At 36.2% G+C, this 27,367-nt stretch overlaps 1 protein-coding gene across 2 annotated transcripts in view; it reads left to right on the top strand.

The window, feature by feature from the left end:
• Positions 1-27,367, top strand: part of DNAH6 (dynein axonemal heavy chain 6) — a 231,596-nt gene that overhangs the window by 26,891 nt on the left and 177,338 nt on the right. For both annotated transcript variants that reach the window (XM_032880677.1, XM_032880676.1), the window contains exons 5-14: positions 3,300-3,567; positions 11,064-11,198; positions 11,285-11,405; positions 13,004-13,121; positions 14,395-14,563; positions 16,788-16,904; positions 18,430-18,630; positions 20,981-21,101; positions 25,523-25,674; positions 26,528-26,680. In XM_032880677.1, the coding sequence (XP_032736568.1) occupies positions 3,300-3,567; positions 11,064-11,198; positions 11,285-11,405; positions 13,004-13,121; positions 14,395-14,563; positions 16,788-16,904; positions 18,430-18,630; positions 20,981-21,101; positions 25,523-25,674; positions 26,528-26,680 (1,555 nt within the window). The remainder of the gene's footprint in view (positions 1-3,299; positions 3,568-11,063; positions 11,199-11,284; positions 11,406-13,003; positions 13,122-14,394; positions 14,564-16,787; positions 16,905-18,429; positions 18,631-20,980; positions 21,102-25,522; positions 25,675-26,527; positions 26,681-27,367) is intronic.

The raw sequence follows: 27,367 nt of genomic DNA, 5'->3' as shown, positions 1-27,367 counted from the left end.
TGGGCAGCAGGATCAAGAAAAAGCATTCTATAGAGGGACGCTTTCTACAAGTTAAAGAGAAGTTCTGCACATTTTTCGATGCAGGTGAAAAAGCAGCCAAAAGCCAGGAGGGTTAGAAAAAAGTGGGTGAGACCTCTCTCTTTGGAGGAAACCATGAGATATACTCCGGGGCTGGGATGGGAGCACACAAATGTGATGATTTTCTTTTTTAAATTTTTTAAATTTTTTATTTTTTTAATTACTTTTCAGTGTACTAGAATTCATTGTTTATGCACCACACCCAGTGCTCCATGCAATCCATGCCCTCCACAATACCCACCACCAGGCTGGCCCAACTTCCCACCCCCTGCCCCTTCAAAACCCTCAGGTTGTTCTTCAGGGTCCATAGTCTCTCATGGTTCACCTCCCCTTCCAATTTCCCTCATCTCCCTTCTCCCCTCCATCTCCCCATGTCCTCCGTGTTATTTCTTATGCTCCACAAATAAGCGAAGCCCTATGATAATTGACTCTCTGCTTGACTTATTTCACTCAGCATAATTTCTTCCAGTCCCATCCATGTTGCTACAAAAGTTGGGTATTCATCCTTTCTGATGGAGGTGTAATACTCCATAGTGTATATGGACCACATCTTCCTTATCCATTCATCCATTGAAGGGCATCTTGTTACTTTCCACAGTTTGGCTACTGTGGCCATTGCTCCTATGAACACTGGGGTACAGATGGCCCTTCTTTTCACTACATCTTTATCTTTGGGGTAAACACCCAGTAGTGCAATAGCAGGGTCATAGGGAAGCTCTATTTTTAATTTCTTAAGGAATCTCCACACTGTTTTCCAAAGTGGCCGCACCAACTTGTATTCTCACCAACAGTGTAAGAGGGTTCCCCTTTCTCCACATCCTCTCCAACACACGTTTTCTGTCTTCTTAATTTTGGACATCAAATGTGATAATTCTCAATTCAAGTGAAGAGAGAGCTCACCTTGTGACCACCTTGTTTTTGCTGGTTGTTTTCAAATAAAGTTTGGTGGTTCACAAATGTTCCTGTGTATCAGAATCATCCGGGGTGCTTGTTTAACTAGAATCTCGAGTCTCATACTTAAAAAGATTCTGATTCTGTGTTGGACCCAGAAATCTAGATTCTTAATAAGCACCCCAGATGATTTTGATGCTGGTGATCCAGTATTTGAAAAAGACTAGCGTTTGTTCTTTTGTTCTATGCAGAGTAGAAATATGTAGTAGAGGAAGAGGTATAGGTGCTCAAGAGTAAGGATCTTAGATAGTAAACTGTAAATAAAAAATATTTCAAAGTGGCACCGAGCACCAATAAGTTAGAATTCAACATCATGAACAACACCTGCCACCTTCTGGAAGGGTCTTTATTAGCAGATAGACCAATGCAAAGCAAATTTTCTAGACATGATTTGTCTTTAGGTTGGTTTGATAACTGATATTAATGAAACATCTGAAGTCGACTATAGTTTCAGAGACAAGTTAAAATTTCACATTTTGTAGAGAATCACCCTAAGAATGTCCTAATTCTATCTTTAGCTATAGGCAAAGAAAAAAGGAAAAAAATGATTTTCACTTACCTCACCTACAACATGTAATACCTGGCATTTTCCCAGATAGTTCTGATGTGATATGTTAATCAGAACACAAAGAGTCAGTGGAATTAGATTCATAAAAGCTGAGCAAGTTGATGTTTTTCTATAACAGCACTTAAATAACACCTCACGCCCTCCTTCTGTGCTCACATGAATAGGCCTTGGCTTGGGGTTTTGGTTTTTGCTTTTTTTCCATTCTGGTCCTGTATGCCCTAATTATAAAAATATTTTTTCTTATTCAGTATTATTAAACAAAAATAGATGTTAAAAACTAAAAGTGATTTATTCCAATGGTTTTTAATTTTTTGATTGACAGACCCAAAATATATGAGAATCTTGTCCCAATTTCTGAAAAAGTTATCATGCATATGTACATAAATTTGTATACATACAACAATTTCAGGGATTTCCCAGGTAACCCAAAGGCTATACTAAAGGGCCATGAACTCCAGGTTCAAAATGCAGAGCTAAGGATCAGGAGAGAACATAGACAAGGGGAACAGTTGATTTTCACTGGAGTGTTCCTATCTAATCTTTGTTAGTACATATAATTTTTTAAAAGATTTTATTTATTTATTTGACAGAGAGGCAGTGAGAGAGGGAACACATGTAAGGGGAGTGGGAGAGGGATATGTAGGCTCCCCGCTGAACAGGGAGCCCTATGCAGGGCTCCATCCCAACCAAAACTCTGGGATCATGACCTGAGCCGAAGGCAGATGCTGAGTCACCCAGGCGCCCCAGTGCATATAATTTTTGCACAGTTTTAACATAAAAACAATTCAGGGTTTTGTTTTGCAGTCTATTAACTTAGTATTCTAAAGTATCAGAGAATCTTTATGAATTTTATTTTCCTAAATTTAAAAATATATTTTGGTAACTTACTGTATAACAATATGTTTCACATTTGTATTACTAATATTTAAGTTGCACCCAGTATTTTAATGTTACAGCTAAAATTACAAAAAAAAACTTTGTGCCTGTAGGCAATCCTTATTTTAAGAAATTTTAGAGAATCAGCCCTTTCTATTCTTATTACTTCATTTCCTTCTCCTGTCTTTACTCCTGTCTTTATTTCTCTTGCTTTTCTTCCTTATTTGATCTGTTTCTGTTATGCAGGAGGTTGAGGAATGCCCTTAATGACAGTTGAAAGAGGAATATCTTGAAATAAACAGTATCTCGACCATAATTATTCTGTGATAAATTGGGCACTTTTTTTCTAAATCTGGGTCTTGATTCTAATCTTATCTAATTCATCTTTTCTTGCTTTGTTCTTTCTCATAGTTCTCTCAATACTGGGTAATGTAAAACTCCTATACCATTATTGTTGAATAGTTTCTAAAGAGCTAATAATAATAACTTATTTTCAGATAGCCTTCATATAGGGCTATTACATTTTAAAAATCTGTAATTGACTTGTTTCTGTAAAAATTATGTAACGGGGATTGTAAAGGATCTTGCCAAAGTTATGAAACTTTAAGGTCTAAAATAAGTCCAGATATTTTTTTTTAGAGCATCTTCCCCCTTCTTTTCCTTAGTATTCAATCTAAAAATAATTTGTTTGAATTTTTTAAAAGTTTTAAATAATATTTGTTTTTTTCAGAAATGTTTTATCTCTTTAGAACACAAAAGTAATGCAATTGCTTAATTTTGTATTGAATACTTTTATTCACTTGTCTCTATTTTTATTTGTTCATAGAGTTGTAAGTTATGAGAACATCAATAAACATGACTACTATACCATTAGCAAAAAAGCAGTAACGCATATTTATAATGAGGACATTGAATATATTGACATTGATCGATGGGAACAGGAGTATCTATATCACAGAGAACTCACTAAGATTCCCATATTTGCACTTTTCCGGAAATGGAAGGCTTTTAACGTGTGGAAGAAGAATGTCCGTTCCAAGAAAATCAGTGGGTGTCGAAAATCTCTACAAAAAAATCTGTTCATCGTTAATAATGTACGTATTTATTAATCATACCTTTTTTAAAAGATTTTATTTATTTGACAGAGAGCTAGCACAGATAGAGCAGTAGGCAGAGGAAGAGGAAGAAGGAGGCTCCCCGCTGAGCAGGGAGACTGACGCGGGGCTTGATCCCAGAACTCTGGGATCATGACCTGAGCCGAAGGCAGACACTTAACCAACTGAGCCACCCAGGTGCCCCTATTAATCATACTTTAAAAGAATTATGGAAAAACGAAGTGTGAATCTATTTCAGGTATTGGTATAGACTGTCCTTTCATCTTTTTAAGAGAATTCACAATTTTCTTTCTGTCTTGTCATTCTGTCTTTCATTCTGTCTTGTCATGGCAGTCTAGCCTAGTTTTCGCAATTTAACTAGTATTGCAGAATGCCAAAGCATAAGAGAGTTGCACAAGTCCCCTTCAGTTAGAAACAGCCCCAGTGGTTTGGATTTGTGGCCCCCTTTGATGTTGATTAGGAAAAGAATGGGCTGGCAACCCTTATTACCTCCTTTCATTTTTGAGTGACTCTGGACTCTATGGTCCAAAATAATCTGGGCGTTGTTTTCACGGGCCAGTACCTCCCAATGTATCATATGCTTTCCTCTACCATGGACTCAGACAGAAGGGACAGTTTTAATATTTACTTGCAGGATGGCGTAATCATGGAAAAAGAACTGTTAAACAGTATGTGACTGTATTTTAAATCTCTACCCACTCACTGACTTTCAACTTGCATTACAAGTTTTCTACTTGGCCCCTGGGAGTGAACTGGAATCACCATTACTGTCATGATCCTTAGCTGTCTATTTCTATGACACTGAGTCACCACCCTCTGGAATCAGAAGGCTTAAGTTTGCTTCTTACTGCTTATTTCTTCCACTTTCATATGTTACTCTGAAAGATCATTATCAAGATGTCAGTCACACAATAAAAGAACATTAAAGGAATAAGACAAACGTAGATATTAGTGCAAAACAAATGTATGAGAGATACTATCTCAATCATCCATCTCATCAAGGATTCTGGGTTGTAGAAAATATTCTAGTCCTTTTTGGTATCAAGTTCAACTTCTAGACCTCGAATTTCCTTAAGGATCCATCAATCATTTGAATCCATTTTACTACCTTTCACTACCTTTTATCTTTCACCATGTCTTGGCCACTATACATGCTGTAAGTTTGTTACTAGGTATATAAAATAGTATTTTGTATTTGTCTTGTATTTGTCTCTGAGATTACCTCTGTTGATCCTTAAGGCTTGTTCTCTTAGGTGCTGAGGTTGTCCCTCTCTCTGTCCACCATTTATACCAACAGTGCTTTGACCTTGATAATTTCTTCTCTTAAATGTAGCCCTAACAGACTAGAAATTTCTCATCCATTTAAACTTAGATTGACCTAAATAACAGACCCATTGTGTTGGTTTAAATATCTATTAGATGCTATAATCACCTACACACTTACAATTACTCTTATATTTACTATTAATTAGGAGGGCCGATTGGCCTAGACTAGGTGTAAGGGAAAAAATGTGGATCCTTGAAATATTTCTTTTCATGATTTTTTTTTAGTAACAAAACTTAATGACATCTGTGCCTATGTTTCATTTTAACAACTTTATTGAAATATAATTATTGTATTGTATGATTCTCCCATTTAAAGTATACCATTCAGTGGTTTTATTATAGTCATAGAGTTGATTAACCATTACCGCAATTTTAGAACATTTCCGTCACTCCAAAAAGAAAGCCCGTTATTCAGTAGTGATCACTCTACATTTCTCCCCAACTCCTCCCAATCCCCTCCCCAGCTCTAGGCAGCCACTAATCTACTTTTTGTCTTTATTGGCTCATTCTGTACATCTCGTATAAATGGAACAGTACAATATGTGGTTCTTTGTGGCTGGCTTTTTTCACTTAGGATAATGTGTTCAATGTTCATCTATATTATGGCATAGCACTTTTTTTATGGCAAATAACATGCCATTGTAGGGACATACATATTTTATGTATCCACCCATCTATTATTGATGGATATTTGGATATCTTCCACTTTTTGGCTAATACTGCTATGAACATTTGTGTACAAGTTTTTGTCTGGATGTATATTTTCATTTCTCTTAGGTATATGCCTAAGAGTACAATTACTGAGTTACCAGTAACTGGATGTTTAACCTTTTGAGCACCTGCAAAGCAATTTTTCAAAGCTACTGCACAATTTTAAATTCCCACTAGCAGCAAATGAGGGCTTTGGTTTGTCTCTGTTTTCACCATTACATCTTTCTCATTATAGTCAATCCTGCTGCTTGTGAAGTGGTATCTCACTGTGTCTTTGACTTCTCTTTCCCTAATGGCTAATGATGGTGAACATCTTTTCATGTGCCTACTGACCATTTATATATCTTATCTGGAGAACTGTATATTCAGATACTTTACCCATTTCTTAATTGGGTTATTTTTATTTTACTGTTGAATTGTAAGAGTTATTTATATAGTCTGGATCTAAGTCCCTTATCAGTTATATGACTTGCAAACATTTTATCCCATTTCATGGGTTGTCTTTTCACTTTCTTGATGGTATCATTTGAAGCACAAGAGTTCTTAATTTTGATGATCTGCATTTTAAGTTTTGAAATTGGGAGTGTACGTCTTCTGGGCTCCTTGAATTTCCACATGAATTTTAAGATAATCTTGTCAATTTCTGCAAAGAAGCACGTTGGGATCTTGAGAAGGATTGCTTTAAATCTACAGATTGATTTAGAGAGTATTGCCTTCTTAACAATATTAACTTCTTGTCTATGAACATAAAATGCCTTCCCATTTATTCAGGTCTTCAATTCTTTCAACAATGTTTTATAATTTTCAGAGTATGTTTTACACTTCATTTGTTAAATTTATCCCTAAATATTTTATGTTTTTGTTACTATTATAAGTGGAATTGTTTTCTTAATTTTTTTTTGGATTTTTCATCTCATATATACATAAATATATAGTACATATATAGAATATGTAAATAGTATATTTATAAATATGTGCATGTTATATATAGTAATACAATTGATTTTTTTATATGGAGCCTGTTTTCTGAAACCTTGCAGAATTTATTACTGATTCTGTTAGTATGAGGGGTGTGTGTGTGTGTGTGTGTGTGTGTGTGTGTGTATTCCTTGGATACTCTATGAACAAGAATAAGTCATCTGCAAATAGATATCATTTTACAACTCCTTTCCAATCTGGATGACTTTAATTTTTTTGCCCACGTTCCCTGGCTAAAACCCTCTGAATAGAAGTGGCAAAAGCAGAAATCCTTGTCTTATTCCTACTCTTAGAAGGAAAGCCTTCAGTCTTTCACTGTTAAGCATGATGCTATAAGGGAGTTTCTTTCTATTCCTCATTTGTTGAATGTTTCTATCATGAAGCCATGATGATTCTGTCAAATGCTCTTCCTGCCTCTATTGAGATTATCATGCAGTTTTTGCCCTTTATTATAATAATATGATTTGTTATAATAATTAATCTTTGGATATTAAACCAACTTTGTGTCCCTTGGATAAATCATATCTGGTCATGGTACATAATCCCTTTATTGTTTGATTTGGTTTCCTAGTATTATGTTGATGATATTTGCATGAATATTCATAGAGAAGACTGGTCTGTAGTTATTTTTTCTTTTCTTTTTTTTTGTAGTTATTTTTTCTTGTGACATGTTTGTCTGGTTTTATAGAATAAGTTGGAAAATATTCCTTCTGTTTTTTGAAAGAGTTTATGAAGATTCGGTATTAATTTTCCTTCAGTGTTTTATAGAATTCACGTGTCTTCTAGTCTCTTACATTTCCAAGTTTCACTTTTCTTTAGACTTAAGTGTGTGTTTAATATTAATGTTTCAATATTATTTACTGTTGCACATGGTTTTAACCTGCTGGTTTCTAATAATGTGTAATTTTGGTGCATGTGATACTTTCAGGCAATTTTTTTTTTTTTTTTAGTCTTCACATTCTAAAACACTGTCATTCACTTATTTTAATTTGAATGCTACTTTGTAATTAAAATCTTTTCATTTTTAAATTTTTAGTCAGCCATTGCTTTGCAAACAGACCACTCTTAATTTCATAGATCTATATAACTGTTCCTCTGTTTATGAAAGGATGTACTTTTTACTGTAGCCTTTTCTATTCTAGGTCAGAAACGTATATGAGAACTTGAGCCCAGATCCTCTGGCTGGGCCGTGGTCTATATAGTTCCAGCGGGCTCTCTTGAGAGTCAAATTGCTCAGATCACCCAAACGTTCTGTTGACCAGGGTTAGGGCAAATAAAAGTTGTGGTGGTGTGGTAAAGGCAAGATTAGTAAATCCAAAGGATTCCAGCATTCCAACCAAAGACACCGTGCCTCTGCGTGGCGCTGATTTTTCTTAGATTTTTACATAAACACAGCTCTTCTAGACTTATCTTCCAAAGGTTCTAGTTTCTAACTTTCCCTGTGGGCTTTCTGACCCAGTAACCAACCCCCAGATTAATAATGATTTTCTACCTCTGAAAATATTAACACTCATTTCAGTGCAACTGGCAGAAACTCCATTTCAGTGAGCTTCAGCAGCAACAACAACAAACAAAAGCTCATATAATGAGGAAGTTCAAGGAGTGAGCATCCCTTTATGCTTGGTTGAATTCAGAAGTTCAAATAATATCTTTTCATCTTTATTTTTTCCTCTTCCTCTTCATCTTTCAGTTCTGTATTTCTCTGTTTCTTTCTCACTTGGGCTCTTATGTGAGCACCATCTGCCGCTCTAGACATAGCTGGCTCTTTAAGAGTACCTCTTGCTGGAGCGCTGGAGAGAACGTGATTGGCTCAGCTTGGTCACATGTTCAATCCTGAACTAATCCGGGCACAGCCAGGCATACTGATAAGTCAGGCCTGGGTTTGTGCCTATTCCTCATTCCTCTGAGGGGAAAGGAAAACAAAGTCACATGGTAACGTGTTTCCCAAAAGAAAGAGGGATTCTATCCCCAAAAAGAATTGGAGGTAGGTCTGTAGGTCTGTCCAGGACAGACAAAAATGATAACTTCTCAGTCTACATTCTGAAACCTACCATCAAAGTGACAAGTTCTTCTTCTTACACTCTTGCTAACAACTTAACATAATGTGCAATCCTTATTACCTGCGACAGGTACTGTTGATTTAGGAGCCTGAGAATGAGCCTGAGATTCTATCTGAAATTTACTGATAGAAACAACAATGGGGGTGGGGTGGGGGGAACAAAACACCCACAGTCTCTCTTGTATTCACAGTTGCTCTCACAACTGTCCTGGATGCAGACAGCCAGATGATATTTAAGTGGAACCAAAGTAATTTCTTAGATTACATATTTTTTCTTCCAGAAAATTTCCATTGTCAAACTCCTCTCACATTTTGACAGACCATCAGTATCAATTTTGCTCTCCACCTGGATCCTTGCACTTTGTCCCTGTACTGAATAGAACTTTTATTTTGGTTCAAGGACTTTCTCCAGAGTACCCTGGACTTCCTTGCCTTCCCTGTCCAGTTTTGATTGCATTCTCCTCCCTACTCCTATACTCATGTTAATTTATGTAGTATCTTTTTTCAGTTCTTAGACTTAGTCCCTAAACTTTTGCTTCTTTTTTATCATGCAAATTCTTCTATGAACTAAACCTTAAGGGGCTATCTGACCTCCTAGATGTTTTTTCATGAAACTCTTCATGTAGGACCTACTAATTATAACTTCCTTTTATTTGCACTTCGAATAAATAAAGCACTGTTTCGTGTTGGTCTGAGTAACTGTTATTTGTTCTGTTTGGGAAAGACATAAAAAAGAGTCTAATAACGTGGTATATATGACATATAAATCAGAATCACATAAAAATAGTTAACTTTGTCAATGTGACTGCTACTCATTTGATTAGATTACAAGTGAGGGTGAATGATCAGGGAACATTGTTAGAACATGTGTCTTTTGGGGCACCTGGGTGGCTCAGTCATTAAGCATTTGCCTTTGGCTCAGATCATGATCCCAGGGTCCTGGGATCAAGCCCCACATCCGGCTCCCTGCTCAGCAGGAGGTCTGCTTCTCCCTCTCCCACTCCCCCTGTGTGTGTCCCTCTCTCACTGTGTTTCTCTCTGTCAAATAAAAAATAAAAAAGACTTTAGAAAAAAAAATGTGTCTTAGAAGCCAACAACCTAGAACTCTGACCCATCATGGTAGCATAGAGAAAGATTAAGATAACATTATGTAAACATAATTTTACAAATACTTCCACTCATTATTCTAGCATACAGATAAATAGATATATTTTTTTAAATTTTAAGATTTATTTATTTATTTGAGAGAGAGAAAGAGGGTGTGTGGGGGGAGGGGCAGAAGGGGAAAATTTCAAGCAGACACCCCAGTGAGTGTGGAGCCTTACTCAGAGCCCAGTCCCAGGACCCAGAGATTATGACCTGAGTGGAAATCAAGAGCTGGGTGCTTGACCTACTAAACCACTCAGGTGCCCTATAAATTCTTAATGGTGGCTGAATTTTCTTTTTCAGCAACTTGTCACTCCTGAAAATTTAAAGTTAAAAAATTTAACTTTAAAAAATTTTAAATTCAAAGTGGTCTTTGTCCTATGTCATAGCCTCTTAGGTCAGTAGATGGGCCCCTCCATTACCAGGATGACTGGACTTTGTAAAGTCCTTAAGATAACACAATGAATCTTATAGTAGCCATTCATCAAACATAGTGAAATTTAAGAGATTCCTCAGCCCTCCTTTACTTGCTCTCAATTTCATAGCTAAAAGACACATGTTCAAAAGGAGAAGTAAGAATTCAAACAAATTAAATCTGATAATTCAAAGAATGCTTTTATGGATAAAGAAGATGTGTGTTTAAGTATATATATGTGTATATATGTGTATGTATACATACATATATGTAAGTGTGTATATGCATATATGTATACATACATATACAATGGAATATTACTCAGCCATCAGAAAGGATGAATACTTACTGATTAGAGAAAGACAATTATATGGTTCACTCACATGTGGATTGTAAGAAATAGCACAGAGGATCATAGGGGAAGGAAGGGAAAATTAAGACATAATCAGAGAGGGAGACAAACCATGGGAGACTCTTAACTATAGGAAATGAACTAAGGAGGAAAGAGGGGTTGGGGTAACTGCATTATAAAGGGCATATGATGTGATGAGCCCTGGGTTTTGTATACAACTGAGGAATTATTGAACTCTACATCTGAAACCAATGATATACTATTTGTTGGCTACTTGAATTTAAATTAAAGAAAAAAACAAAGAATGCATTTAGAAAAATTTCAGAAGGGTTCCTGTTTAATGTATGTACTTTGGAGTTGTAGTTACAGATAACACATAGAGCTATTTATTTTCCTTAATAACCATTCTTGCTTTCCAAGTATTTTTATTCTTTCAAAAGACAGGGCTTTTTTAAACTAAACAATGACAAATTTTTATTTTCATGCAGTATTTGCGACCAGCTCTTCTTAAGATAAATGAATTATGCTATCATTTAAGTTTTATGGGACTTTGTCATATTGAAAAATGTCATACCTACACCTTGCAAGAATTTAAAGTTGCACAAATCATACGGTTAGAAGAGGTAAGGAATTTTGTCTATAGCTTCAAGATTTTTTCCTATTGTTGCTGCTTTGCTATTACTAATTATACATATTCATCAATGTCTAGGTGATAGAGCACCTAGAAGAATTTCGAAATGAGGCAAAAAATGTGGTCAGGAAGGCTTGTCAAAATGCTCTTCATGCTGCGGGATTTATTCCTGATGACTGTCTGCATAAACCCGTTGATGGTATGAAGGGGAAACCACTTTGATAGATCAGAAGTCATGGCTTTCTGAAAAATTACCTTTTTCTACTTTTCTTAAGTTTAAATATTGATCCTATCTTTTTTAGTTCTTCCAAATGTCTACTTGATACATTACAAATTCAGTATATATTGTAGAAGGGGAAAACACGGTGAATGCGGAATTTTCCTTGCATTCCCAATTCTTATATATAATATTTTAAACTGGTTACAGAACCTTCATTTCATAAGCATTTTATAGAGGAATCAGGGCCTCTTGTTTAAAGCTATGTCCAACCTACCAATACAGACAATAGATTTGTTAAAATTAAGCAACTGGGTGCATCTCAAGTTGGCCCCAGGTGACATGAACCGTAAAAGAATAACTAAAATTCAGGGGGAAAAGGAGCGTGGAGGTGTTCCTGGGAAAGAGGTAGCAATGGTATACAGATCAAATCTGAGTAAGGGGAATGTTAATGAACTGTCTGCAGTCCTTTGTTGAGTTGAAATCCTTTGATGTGTAATTCTTTTGGAGAACTGAGCTGTTTTCTAGAGTTTGAAATATCTCATTAACTAAACATTTGTTTTTTAATTTATCTTTTTTCCCATTTTAATGCCATGTGGTTAACATACAGTGTTATATTAGTTTAAAGACATACAATGTAGTGATTCAATAATTCTATGCATTATTCAGTGCTCATTGTGATAAGTGTACTTTTAATCCCCTTCACATATTTTCCCCATTCATCCACTCATTTCTCCACATAACCATCTGTTTGTTCTCTATAGTTAAGAATGTTTTTTGGTCTTTTTTCCCCTTTGTTCATTTGTTTTGTATCTTAAATTCCACATATGAGTGAAATCATATTTGTCCTTTCCTGATTTATTTCGCTAAGCATCATCAGGGAAATGCAAATCAAAACCATTATGAGATTATCACCTCATACCTGTCAGAATAGTTAAAAAACACAAGAAACAAGAAGTGTAGGCGAGGATGTGGAGAAAAAGGATCCCTCGGACACTGTTGGTGGGAATGCAAACTGGGGCAGACACTGTGGCAAACAGTCTGGGGGTTCCTCAAAAAATTAAAAATAGGGCGCCTGGGTGGCTCAGTGGGTTAAGCCGCTGCCTTCGGCTCAGGTCATGATCTCAGGGTCCTGGGATCGAGTCCCGCATCGGGCTCTCTGCTCAGCAGGGAGCCTGCTTCTCTCTCTCTCTCTCTCTCTCTCTGCCTGCCTCTCTGTCTACTTGTGATCTCTCTCTGTCAAATCAATAAATAAAAAATCTTTAAAAAAAAATAAAAATAGAAATATCCTAAGATCCAGTAATTGCACTACCGGGTATTTACCCAAAGAATGTGAAAACACTAATTCAAAGGGATAGAGTCACCCCTATGTTTATTGCAGCATTATTTACAATAGCCAAATTATGGCAGCAGCCCAATTGTCCATCAATAGATAAACGAATGAAGAAGATGTGGTATAGGTATAGACAATGGAATATTGTTCAGCCATAAAAAGAATTTTACTTATCTTTTAATCCATAGTGAAAGAAATGAAATTTTTACCCAAGAATTCTTGACGTTGTATCTTCTGTTGTTCTTAGATTATTGTAAAGTGCAAGACAGTAGAGGTCTCATTGAGTTGCCTGCTTACGCGGACTCTGACAAAATGACATACACAGAGCAGGCCAGCAAAAGACATCACTGCCTGAGGCTAACGTGGTAAATGATTATTCTCCTTCTCAAGAAAAATTAGAGCATCCACCCTTCTCAAATTTCATTAAAAATTAAAGCCTTCATCAAAGGATTCACAAATAGTGATGAGAGATTTGGGGGCTCTGGTAACCTGAATGCAGGCCCAGAAGCTCACCCATCCAACTGCCACCCAGCAGAGCAGCCCCTGGGAGTTAGGCTGGTGGAAAGTGGAAGTCGTGCCCAAGGCCAAGTGCTCCTCTTTGGTCTCTGAAGCTCAGTTTGGAGCGTGGTGCAGGCTTCGAGAAGTCAGATCCATGGAGAGTTGTGGCCTCCTCCAGTGCACCTGGAGGACCCACTACATTGGTTTGGTCACTAAAGAACCACAGGTCACTGCATTGCCACACAAAATCCCACCCTCTCCCTAAGGCGAATTTTGCACCTGGGAGACCAGGGTGGAAGTTTTCCCTCCAGAGCCTCAGCTGGATCTTGACATTGTTCCAGAGTTTGGATTTCACACCATTCTAAAGGCTCATCATTACAAATAACTTGGAAACAAAAACACCAAATATTATCTGAAAAGTTTTGTGTGGCACTATAGAATACTGTCACTGTTACTCAGTGCCCACTAACTTAGTCCAACTTTGATGGCTGTATAGTTAATAAATCTTAACTGAGCACTGGTTTACATATGAAATAACATGATAATAATGGCTGTGTCACAACAGAGGTCAATGGAGCAATCCCTGAGGCCACCATCAGAGTACAGGTCACAGAGGCCCCTTGGCCTTCAGTTGAGTAGAATATAAAAATTTATTCTAAATGTCCAATTTAAGGAAACATAAAATCTGCATCTCTGGGTTAGCAGTTGCTATTAAACAATGTTTATTCAGTAGCAAAGATTTCACACCTTTACCATTAGAATGTGAGTTATAGATGTTGTATATTTTCTGATTTCTTTAAAGCATCTTTAAAAAATCTTATGGCCCTTTTGGCTAGATGAGCTGGATGTGTTTTCCATACCAGCTATATTGCTCACTAAATATCCTTTTGGATACTTAGAACACTGAACTAAATTGATGCTATATATTTGAATATATTTGTGTTTTAAAATGAATGTCCAAGAATAACTCTTTTGGACAGTAAGTCTCTGCTATTATTACATAAATGGCAATTCAAAGAGAAATTAGATTTTAAATTTTGAATATTTGGTTTAGTGTCACTTTCAAAAATATTTTGTTTAGTGTCACTTCATGGTAGTGAATATAGAAAACTGAAGTTGTATTATTTTTTTCTTTTCAAGCTTTATCCGTCTCAATGACTATCTAATTGAGAACACAATGCACGTCCTAACAGTAAATTCTGCTAACTCTCTTTTGAATTATCTCACTGACAAGCTAAAACGAACACCTTCAGCAGATGTCATTCAGAAATGGATTACTGAAGAGAAGCCTGAAGTCTCTGAGAAAAAGGTATATTCAGACAAAATTAAGAAAATTCATAGGTCAGCATTTATTGAGGAGTGCTGACTATGTACTATAAATTATTCTACTTTCTGTGTACTTGAAAAGTACCAGAAATGCTTAGAAGATTTCACAGGACAATCAGAGCTTACCATGTGTACTCGAAATGGCAGAATTAAAATCAGCATATCATCAAGTATCTGATAATAAAGGAAGGCATCCACTGTGCTAGATGTTGCTTTTTTTCTCATAGGAATTTGTTAAAGGCTATTCATGTGTACACTGGACAAATATTTCTTAAGTTCCTACAATGTACCAATCCCTATGCTGGATGTTGAGTATATAATGATGAAAAGCATAGACAGGATTCTTGCCCCAGAAAGCTTATGGTTTGGGGGTCATCATGTGCATGAACTGGCCAAGAGAAGCAGGGAAGGTGGTATAAATGAAAGATAAGCAAAGGTTTAGAGGTGAGAAAAAGCAAACTGGGGAAGCAAACCTTTGTGCTTTGGGTGAATAACCTCTTGGGAGGATGTTGAAAATGTTGAACTTAAGAGACACAGTAATTTGAGACATTTGAGAGGAAGTATTACAGATCTTTGCATTCTAGTATAGCTAAGAGAGAAATCATGTCATCTCATATCCACATTTCTCAATAAGCTTCCCTTAGCTCCATTCCAGGTGATAACTTCATGCCAGATATCTAAAAACATAGCAAAACCTGTGTATCTGGTTTCATCAAGATTCCTACCTGCACCTGTCAACTGCCTCCCCAGGAAACCCACCTGTGAAGTTTTAAGGCTGCATGCACTTTGCCATAGTTTCCCTTTTCTCCAAAAGTTGCATTTTAGTTGCATGTTCCTTTTGATGACTTTCTCTCTTTCTCTAGTCTCAATTCGTCCTTCTTCTAAGTACTATTACAATTTGAAAGTAACATTTATTTTTCTAATTATAGAAGTAATATATGCTAAGTGAAGAAAATTGGAATATACAAATTATATTTGTATATATGCTATCCAAAGATAACTATTTCCAGGTGAAAAAAGATACCACATTTACTGCTTTAACACATGCTTTTTTCACTTAGCAATGTATTGTGAAAAATCTCCAAAGGCAATATGTATTTTTCCATATAATATTCTCACATAGAAATATAACAGTTGTGCACCTGCTAAATAATTTTTATCATTGATCAATTTCTCATATTCCAAGTAAGCAAAGACATCTTTGTTTCTTATTATTCCAAATAAGCAAAGAACATCCTTTTCTATACATTTTTCACACATCTCTGATTTTTTCCCCTTAGAGGAAATTCCTAGATATGGAATTCTTGGGTCAGAAATATGCTTTTGGTACTGACGCATTAATTTTCCAAAAAGTTTTGTGTCAAGTTACAACCTTCCTAGCAATGTTTGAGCATGAACCACACATAGATATTATCATTCATTGTCATTGCAGTCCATCTGATGGTTGTAAAGTAGTATATCACTGCTTTTTATTGTTATATTCCTTTAATTCACTTCAGTGCAGGGATAAAAGCATAGGTCAGGTGGTCAGAAAAACTGGGGTTTGAGTGCTGGCCTGGAATTTAATAACCAGTGGGTCCTGAATGAAATGTTTTTCCTTCTCCAGATCCTATTTTTCTCATGGGGGTAATAATGATACCTTCATATGGTTGCTGTGGGAACATGAGTCCTTGCACTGCTTGGCACATAGTAAATACTCAATAAATGTTGTTACTGAGTAAACTATCCTGAGTATGAGATCAAGGAAGAGATTGATTGATCCTTGTATATTCCTTTTAGGAAATGTCAGATTATGCCCTTTGCTCATTTTTCTATTTAAGTACATTTCTATTTTAGTATATTTCTATTTATGTATCAATTGTTATATTATTAGTATAAATTTCTGTATCAAATACATTTCTATATAAATATTATCAATCTCCTATATTCTATATACAGTAGTGATATATTTTTCCAGCTTGTTGTTTGCCTTTCCATTTTGTTGATAGTGTTTTCATAAGGAGGGAAGTTTTATACTATTGTGTAGTCTTTCAATGTTTGCCTTTATTTTTTAATTTCTATGGTAACATTTGTTGAAAGACAAGCCAACCTTATGAAATCAACTAATTGTAAATGCTTCAGTTTACATGCTTCTTGTAATACAGACATATTTTACCTTACACCTTGGTTCTTACATCTTTATAACACTGCAAATGGGCTCATTTCAGGGGGCCTCTGCAGCAGAAAAGCAGGAAGAAGACGAGTCTCTCATCCCCATGTTTCTCACAGAACTGATTTTGACAGTCCAGTCATTACTATTTGAACCTTCTTTGGAAGACTTCCTGGTGTGTATTCCTTCGTAGAGCATCCATCCTTCTATAACTACATTTTTGGGAAATGAAGCACTGTTTTACTCTCAAGTAATGGGCAGGTTTGCTGCTGTCCCTCCTCTGAAATGATCAGAAGGAAAAGAAAATACTGTTCTGTGCACAGCATTGCATCTACATAAAAACCACCTAAAATTTTAGCACATTTTCTTTGAACTTGAGACAGACTGGGAGTTTGGTCAGGTATACCATCAAGAGAACAAATGCTATACAAAATTTCGAACTGACTCTAATAAGTACAATTTTTAAAATCTTTTTAGATTTCAAAATGTAGATTTAGCTGTATCTGTGAAAATTTTTAAATTATCTATTGCTGTGTAACAAATAACCACAAATGTGGCAGCTTAAAACAACAACCGTGTGCTATCTCACAGTTTCTGTGGGTCAGAAGTCTGGGCACTGCTTAGCTCAACTTCTGCTTCAAAGCTTCTCCAGGCTGTCATTTGGGTATTGGGTGTGATGAGGTCTCCTTAAAGGCTTGACTAGAAAAAGATCTACTTCTAAGTTCCCTCAAGTTGTTGTATAGGTGTAAGTATAGGATTGAAGGTCCTGTTTCCTTGAGGGATGACAGCAGGGGACCACCCTTAAATGCTAGAAACCCCCTGTAGTTCCTTGCCATGTGGCCAACTCTATAAGCAGTTTACAACATGGATATTTGCTTCTTCAAGACAAGTTAGAAAATCTCCTTTGGGAAGGGCCAAATCTCTCTTTTAAGGGTTTTCACTTGATTCATTCAGGTGTACTGAGGGTATACGTTTTTGATTAACTCAAAGTCAACTGATTTGGGACCTTAATTATATCTGCAAAGTTTCTTTAACTTTCTATATAATGTAAGCTAATCGTGGGAGTGGCATCCCATCATATTCACAGGACTTCCGTCCCTCCATACTCAAGAGAAAGGGATTATACAGGGCATGTACACCAGAGGGAGGGTACCTTGGGGGCCATCTTAGAATTCTGCCCTCTTGATTTGTATACATGTGTAGATTAGTAAACCAATCAGAGTCTATATTTCCTGGTATACTATAGCACAAAAAATCAGAATTTCTAGATTTTCTTCTTGGCTTTACAATTAATGGGTTATTTACCACTGGAAACCACTTACTGCTCTAGGGTTTAATTCATGCATCTGTAAGATGAGAAGGCAGATGAGTTTTAAGGTTGCTTCCAATTCAGTAGTCTATGATTCTGTAATTTATCAGATAGCTTATTTTAGGATATTTATAAGGACAAGTGGACTACTGAGTTCCCTCTGGTTGGGGCCTTATCTTAGAAGCTCCCATACTGAGGCAGTGGGCTCTTGAATGTCCCTTCTTAACCAGAAAACTCATGTCCTTCACATGATTTGTATGAACTCAGAATCAACACAGTATTTGTTGTGGTTGAATGAGTTATTTATTTTAGCATTTCAAAAAATTCAAAATTATTCATAAATACAATCATATATGTTTATATTTATGTTTATTTTTTTTCTGTCTAACAGGACGGTATTTCGGGTGCAATTAATCATTTCCAAAACACTGTGCTGTCAGTTCCTAACCTTGTACCTGATACATATTTTGATGCTTTTACCAGACCTTACATTAACAACAAACTTGAAGAAAAAACTTGTGGATCTGGGCCAAGCCTATCAGCAGTATTTGATGATGATAAGAATTTTCATATGATTATCTTTCAAATAAAGGTACATTTACTTTTACTAAAGCTATTTTATAATATTCTCAATCTTTAATATTCTCAATTGAGTAATAAAGTTTCTTCCTTTCTTATCTTTAAACTACATGATTGCTACTTACTTTCTAAATGACAAAGTGATTTCTTTTTTAAAGTCCTAGTAAGTCAGAGCACTAACTACAGGATAGGATTTAGAAGAGCAAGTTATTGGAGACAGCAGCACTCCCTCACTCCCAGGAAGAAGATAAGTAGAAAGAAGAGGCATTATATTAAACTTGGGCCTATGGAGGGGAAATGAAGCAACTGGTGAAAACTCAAGGTCCTACAAGCCTAAAGAGAACCAAAAAGTCAAAGTACACCCAACTTTTTCCCTGCTGCCAAAAAATTAAATAATCTGCACATTGCTACACTTACAGAACAGAATACCCTTGAATTATAAATCTCACAAATCACTTCAAGTCCATAAGCTGAGGAAATGAAGATATATTAAATTCATGCAAAACTATGATAAAGAGAAAACAAGGAAGATTAAAAGACCTCATGAATACTCCTTCATTTCCCTCCCAGAAAAACTTGAAACAAAAGCTACTATACCAACTAGGGTAAATATCCTCAAACAAGCATTTGAATATGTGTAAAATCACATTGAATCAAAATTAAAAATAGAAATGGGAAATAAATTAATCTCAGAAATGAAAATGAAATTACATGGTGACCAAAGGAGAATAAACTCAAATGAAAATTTAATAATTACTATAGGAGAATGATATGAAAAATGAGAATTAAAAAAGACAGAAAGGGTGCCTGGGTGGCTCAGTGGGTTGCCTCTGCCTTTGGCTCAGGTCATGATCTCAGGGTCCTGGGATCGAGCCCCACATCAGGCTCTCTGCTCAGCAGGGAGCCTGCTTACCCCTCTCTCTCTCTGCCTGCTGCTCTGCCTACTTGTGATCTCTCTCTGTTAAATAAATAAATAAAATCTTAAAAAAAAAAAAAGAAAAAGAAAAAGAAAAACAACCAAGACAATGAAAATAAGCTAGAGATGGATAAGTATAAGGGACAGAGAGAAAATGTTGGACTAGAAGATGGTTCAAGAAATAATGCACATTTAATTGGCATCTCTGAAGGAGTAAAACAAGACATAGGGTAGAACAAACATTTATAACTGTAGTCCAAGAAAAGAAAACCTAAATCTATATATTGAAAGGGCCTACAGAATACCTTGGAAAATTGACCTACCTCCCCTTAAAACTATTAGCTTTTAAAACTAAAGAAAAATTCCTCCAGGTCTCTAAGCACAAGGATAAAATAACTTACAAAGTAAGAGAATTAGACCAGTATCAGACTTCTCAAAAATAATGTGCAAAGCAGGATAATGATGAAATGACATTTCTTAATGAAACTCAAGGGAAGAAAGTATGAATCAAGAATTTTTATCTATTCAAGACAGGCTTTCAAGTATAAAGACCATAGAAGGGTCTCCCTGGGACAAACTGACCATTAAAATAAATACTGATTATAAAAGTATCATAAACTCTTGAATAAAATGAAAGCATATTAGTCCATACTGTGAATGAAGCAATGAATTGAATGAGAAGGGAAAGCTTTTCCTTACAGCAGAATGTCAACTAATAAATGTAGCAGGATAATATAAAGAAAAATTGCCACAATATCTATCATAGAAACAGCCAAGAATCTCCGAAGCATACTAAAGTGAGAGTGGAAAAGTGTAATGAGAAACAGGATTTTTGTCTCAAAGCATTTCTACATAAGATATTTATTGATTTCAGGGGGAAAGTAGTAAGTTTGCAGTGATGAAGGCTGACAGACACCAGATTAAACTAACAAGTTAACATCACAGGTAATGGGACAAATTGACATTATGTGCCCTCCGTCATGGTGCACTGAGAACATATATGATTTCTGCAGTATTACTATCAAACACATATAACTGAATCTAAGCATTGGAAGGTATAAAATGTATGTACACATATACACAAATAAGATACTCTTCATAAATCTAAAGGTCATGAAAGACAGGGATTGAGGAATTGTTTAAGATTTTTAAAATTACAAGTATGCTTCCTTTTAATCATAAGGAACAGTTCTTCAAAAGTCACATTTGAAGATGTGGTTTTGTGTGTGTGTGTGTGTTGTGTGTTGTGTGTATATTTTAATTTCATAAGAGAATCCATTAACTGGATTGACCAAAGATGGTATCTTCCCTCACTTATATATCCCTTGGTCAAAGCATAGTGTTAGACTCAGAGAAGGCATTTGTGTTTGTTTCTTTAATTAGATTGAATTGGATTCTGCTCAGAAAAAAATATAATTTTACTTGTCTATTTATTTATAACATTTAGGAAACCATACGGGCAGCATTTGAATCTGCCCAATTATATGCAGCTACATTTGAAAAGTTCCAGATATTCTTCAAGGAAAATGAAAGTCTTGATCTACAGGCTCTTAAACTTCAAGAACCTGGTAAGTTTTCCATTTGTCCTAACTAATTATTTTTGAGAGGGATGTCAATTTTCATAGTACTCTAGGTTTCTGTTTATTGGTGTGTAATGACAGAATTGGTTACCCAAAAGAGTCGGACCAGCAAACGCCAAGAGTTCATTCATTTCTGGGTTCTTTTCTGTGGAATTACTCTCCACCACATCCTCATAGTTGGTGCAATTTTGATCTTCTTAACTTCCCTAAGATTAGTTTTGTGGCCTAGCATATGATTTATCCTGGAAAATGTGGCATGTGCACTTGAGAAGAATATATATTTTGCTGTTGGAAGGAATGTTCTATATATGTCTGTTAAGTCCATTTGTTCTAAAGTGTGATTCAATTCTGTTTCTTGTTGATTTTCTGTCTGGATGATCTATCCATTTAGTATTAAAGGGATATTAAAGTCCTCTACTATTGTATTCCTGGCTATTTCCCTCTTAAGATCTGTTAGTATTTGCTTAAAACATTTCAGTGCTCAGATATTGAGAGCATATATACTTATGATTGTTCTATCTTCTTGTTCTATTGACCCCTTGATCATTATATAAGGATCTCCTTTGTCTCTCATTATGATTTTTGGCTTGAAGTCTATTTTATTTGACACAAGAATGGGTACATCCACTTCGTTTTGGTTATGACTTGTTTGGAGTATCATCTTCCACCTCTTCAGTTTGAGTCCCTGTTTGTTTTTGGAGCTGAAATGAGTCTTACGAAGGCAGCCTATAGTTTGGGTCTTGTCTTTTAATCCAGCCAGCTACTCTCTGCCTTTTGATGGGTAGATTCAGTCCATTTACATTTAGGATGATCATTGATAAATGAAGACTTACTACTGCCACTTTATTTTTTATTTTCTGGTTGTTTTGTATCTCTCCCTCTCTCTTTGTGTTTCTGTTTACCTTCTTAGGTTGGTGGTTTTCTATGATGATTTGGTCAGTTTCTCCAACTTGTGTGTGACTGTCTTTGCTCTAGATTTTTGTTTTGTGGTTATTGTGAAGTTTGGATAAGATGTCTCATAGATAAGATAGTCCTTTTTCTGCTGATTGAAACTTATCTTCATTTGCCTATATAGGTTCTTTCATTTTCCTCCTCTCCTTTTATATATATATATATATATATATATATATATATATGCACACACACATACATACACACACACATTTAAAGATTATTTATTTATTTATTTGACAGAGAAAGATCACAAGTAGACAGGGAGGCAGGCAGAGAGAGAGGAAGGGAAGCAGGCTCCCTGCTGGGCAGAGAGCCCAATGCAGGGCTTGATCCCAGGACTCTGGGACCATGACCTGAGCTGAAGGCAGAGGCTTAACCCACTGAGCCACCCAGGTGCCCCTCCCCTTTTATATTTATGTTGCCACAAATTATCCCTTTATATGCTGTGAGTTTGTTACCAAATTATAGTAGCTATAGCTATTTTTTTTTAAAGGGTTTTATTTTTTTTTAAAGGTTTTATTTATTTATTTGACAGACAGAGATCACAAGTAGGCAGAGAGGCAGGCAAAGAGAGAGGAGGAAGCAGGCTCCCTGCTGAGCAGAGAGCCCGACATGGGGCTCGATCCCAAGACCCTGGGATCATGACCTGAGCCGAAGGCAGAGGCTTTAACCCACTGAGCCACCCAGGCGCCCCAGCTATAGCTATTTTTAATGCTTTTCCCCCTTTAACCTTTATGCTATAATTGTTTAACACCCTATTCTAAAATAGACTTATAATTTTGTGATTCTATTTATCACCTTACTCAAAGCTTTGTGTATTATTCTTTTCATTTCAGGTAGACAAGCTCCTTTCAACATTTGTTATAAGAGAGGTCTAGTGGTGATAAACTCCCTTCATTTTTGTTTATCTGAGAGTTTTTATTTCTCCTTTATATCTGAAGGATAACTTTGCTAGATAGAGTATTCTTGGCTGGCAATTTTTAATCTTTCAATATTTTGAATATATCATTCTATTCTCTCCTAGCCTATAGAATTTCTGCTGAGAAATCTGTTCATAGTCTAACGGAGGTTGTTCTGTAGGTTAGTTTCTTTTTTTTCCTTGACTGCCTTTCAGATTCTTTCTTTATCATTGACTTTTGAAAGCTTCATAATAATGTGTCTTGGAGAGGGTCTTTTTGCATTGAGATAATAGTTTATCTATTAGCTTCATGGACTTGTATGCCTTGTTTTCCTCAGGTTTGGGAAGTTCACAGTTATTATTTCTTTAACGTCTCTACCTCTTTCTTCTCTTCTTCTGGTGAATGCATTATTCTTGTGTTGGCTCTCCACATAGTCTAAGGGCGTTCATAGGGTTTCTTCACTTTTTAAAAACCTTAGAATTTTAGAAGGAGTTCTATCTCCTTTTCCACCTGAATTATTTCTAGATCTACTCTATTTCCAATGCTTGGACCATTATTCTGAAGGATAATGATACCATGAAAAAAGACTATGTGTTCAAATAAGTTTGAAAAATACTAGGGGTGCCTGGGTGGTTCAGTGGGTTGAAGCCTCTGCCTTTGGCTCAGGTCATTGTCCCGGGGTCCTGGGATTGAGCCCTGCATTGGGCTCTCTGCTCGGCGGGAGACATGCTTCCCCCTCTCTTTCTCTGCCTTCCTCTCTGCCTACTTATGGTCTCTGTCTGTCAAATAAATAAACAAATAAATAAATCTTAAAAAAAGAAAATAAAAGAAAAGAAAAATACTAGATCAAGCAACATTATACAGGGTTTCATACCAGAGGACTTCTCAGATTACTTGATATCCTCATTTTGTCACATCTAAACCTTTTGAAGTGAGTAGGATAGTTCATTGTTGACCCTTTTGTGTATTACGAGGAAGCTGAAGCTCAGAAAGATTAAATGACTTAACCAAAGCCAAATATAGGTTAAAGACTTGAGCTTAGGTTTTCTAACACTGTGCATTCTTTATATTATGTCAAACTTACCCTTATAGTCAGGAGATGAGATGAATAAAGACAAGAATCAACACTGTTTTCTTTTTGGGATGGTGGAGGACTGTTACAGAAAGAGAATAGGGAGCAGTAAGGAACTCAATCTGTGGAGGAAGTACTCAGAAATAGTTAGCTAATTTTTTTTAAGATTTACTTGTTTATCTTAGGAGGGAGGGACAGAGGGAGAAGGACAGACAGAATCTCCAGCAGACTCCATGCTGAGCACAGAGCCTGATGTGGGGCTCAATCTCATGACCCTGAGATCTTGACCTGAGCTGAAATCAAGAGACAGACACTTAACCAACTGAGCCACCCAGGTACTCCAAAATTAGCTAAATTTTTACAGGCCCAGGGGGTACCGGATTTTAAAGACAAGTAGAATAGTTGAGTATAACAGGTATATTAGAAAGAGCTGTTTTTGACCAACAGTATGATACAAGTGTATTCAAAGGTAATCAGGTCTCCACTGGTTCCAGGTAGACTGGAAAAGGGAGAAAATGAAAATAGAAAGATGATCAAAATGCAACTGTAACATATGGCACATGTACATCGAGAAAGACCTCAGCCATGATATGGGAGCAGGGTTGGCAGAGAAGTGTTGGGAAGAGAAATGGAGATAACTTCAGCTATGCTCAATCTCTTATGTTCTACATTTTTTAAAAAATTTATTTATTTATTTTTTTTAATCTTCAGCATAACAGTATTCCTTGTTTTTGTGCCACACCCAGTGCTCCATGCAATCCGTGCCCTCTCTAATACCCACCACCTGGTTCCCCCAACCTCCCACCCCCCACCGCTTCAAACCCCTCAGATTGTTTTCCAGAGTCCATAGTCTCTCATGGTTCACCTCCCCTTCCAATTTTTGTTATTAATATCTTCAAAATGCTTTATGTGAAGGTGTCACATAAACAGGAGATATCACATAAATAGGAGAACCCTTCCATGAAACCCAACTTCAACCCAGCTTTCAAATCCAATCCATTTCAGACTAGATCCTTTAGTACAATTACAAATTCTTTTTTTTTTTTTAAGAGTTTATTTATTTATTCGACAGAGAGAAAGATCACAAGTAGGCGGAGAGGCAGGCAGAGGGAGAATGGGAAGCAAGCTCCCTGCTGAGCAGAGACCCTGATATGGGCTCAATCCCAGGACTCTGAGATCATGAGCCAAAGCAGAGGCTTAACCCACTGAGCCACCCACGTGCCCCAATTACAAATTATTTTCATCTGCCATCTATTAGTAGGAGCCAAAAAACACATTTTCATTATTGAATATTATTTTCTTTAGTACAAGAATAAAATACTAAGTGTTATGAACTAACGTTTTGAAGTTATTCAAGGTATTCTACATCAGGAAAAAAGCATTATAAATACGTCTATAAATGCAATGATTTTTAATATATTTCATAATGATCCTTTAAAATTTAATATGACATATTGTATTCTTTATATGATAATTTTATGTAGATGTTGAGTTTTTTAGAGAACAACTGGAAAAATATCACAGACAGCACAAAGATGCAGTAGCTCTGAAACCTACCAGAAATGTAGGATTACTGCTCATTGATATAAAGCTGCTAAAAGAGAAACTAATTCCATCACCTTTGCGATGCTTGGAGGTAACTATGAACTAGGAAAAATTTAATTATAGTCTCTATAATTATATTATGATTTTTCTACTACAAATAGACTATCTTCATTTTGTAGTATTGTAAATATTTTAAAATTAACATAACTTACTGGGTATCCTTAATTCCTAAGAAAAGTCCCAAACTCTTTCTGTCCCAAGCAGAGTCAATTTTCAGTTGAGGGAAGGGAGGGGACTTGCAGGCCCCAGACTAGTCTCTTATTCCCATTCTGTCTTCCCTTGTTGAAGCATTTCAAGGCTTCCTGCTAAAGAGACACCACTATCACAGCTCAGTGTTCTAGTGGGAATGCTAGTAGACTTATGATCCTGAGATCCAGTTAAGTTCATCATTTCCCGCTCTGAAACTCCCTAAAGATCTGATCATATTTTAGTGAGTGGTAGAGCTGAGGACATTTGTATGGATCCTGCAATAACTTTCATGTCTTCATTTGGAGCCAGAGTATATGTGTAATGTTCTCGAATACCTTGAGCATACCTTGAGCAAGACAATAAAGCAGGGGTTGGCGAGCTATAGCCCACAGGGCAAATCCAGTCTGTCACCTGTATTGTACATATTACCATGACAGTTTGCTTTTGTATTACCTGTGGTTGCTTTCTCACTACAAGGGCAGAGATTAGTACTTGTGACACAGACTGTATGTCCTGCAAATCTAAAATATTCACGATCCTGCCCTTATGGAAAACCTCTGCTGACCCCAACTGTAGATGACAGGAGACAGAGCCAATACCCGCTGATTTAACATTCAATTAGGATTTATTTTAAATATTTAATAAAGTGAAAATACTTAAATAGTTATGATTCACATTTTCTTTTTCTTCCCTAGGTGCTAAATTATATGCTTCCCCGTCAAAGCAAGAAAAAAGTAGATGCCATTATCTCTGAGGCACAAGATGCAGAGTATAAACTTGAATTTGTTCCAACTACCACCATAGAGTATGTTAACAGCTTAGTATTTCTTGATGAAATTCAGGAAAGGGTGAGTTGATTTTCGTATAACTGATTTTCATATAACTCAATATTCCAGACCTTGTGGTAGATGAGGAAGACAAATAAGAGAAGTTGAGGGACTGAAGGTCAATAAACAGTATTCGAAGTATCAGAAATGCTTTCAGACAGTGTAAGTGATTGCCCTACATTGCAGCAATAATGTGAGCTCACATTGATCAAACTCTTACTACTAGTCAGGAGGTATACTAAATTTTTTATATATGTTACATTTTTTTTAAAGATTTTATTTATTTATTTGACAGAGAGAGATCACAAGTAGACAGAGAGGCAGGCAGAGAGAGAGAGAAGCAGGCTCCCTGCTGAGCAGAGAGCCCGATGCGGAACTCGATCCCAGGACCCTGAGATCATGACCTGAGCCTAAGGCAGCGGCTTAACCCACTGAGCCACCCAGGCGCCCCTATATGTTACATTTTTAATCCTCGCAAAAACTTAGGAAGTGTAGGTAATTTTTTTCTCATTCCATAGATGAGGAAACAGGGACTAAAAAAAAAAGTCGTGTTGCCCAAGATCACAAAGATTGTGTTCGAGCAAAGCCAATGCTGTTAGTCACAACTTATTGTAATTCTTATTTGTGATCAATGATCATAGAATTGTAATACAAGTCCTGACCCTTAACCCATATCTGCATAATAGTCAGGAACCTCACCGTTAGGAA

Source organism: Lontra canadensis, unplaced genomic scaffold (assembly GCF_010015895.1).
Source record: "Lontra canadensis isolate GAN:19392208 unplaced genomic scaffold, GSC_riverotter_1.0 scaffold71, whole genome shotgun sequence".
NCBI lineage: Eukaryota > Metazoa > Chordata > Mammalia > Carnivora > Mustelidae > Lontra > Lontra canadensis.
Note: the sequence above shows the minus strand (reverse complement) of the source record. Positions and strands in the feature narration are given on the sequence as shown.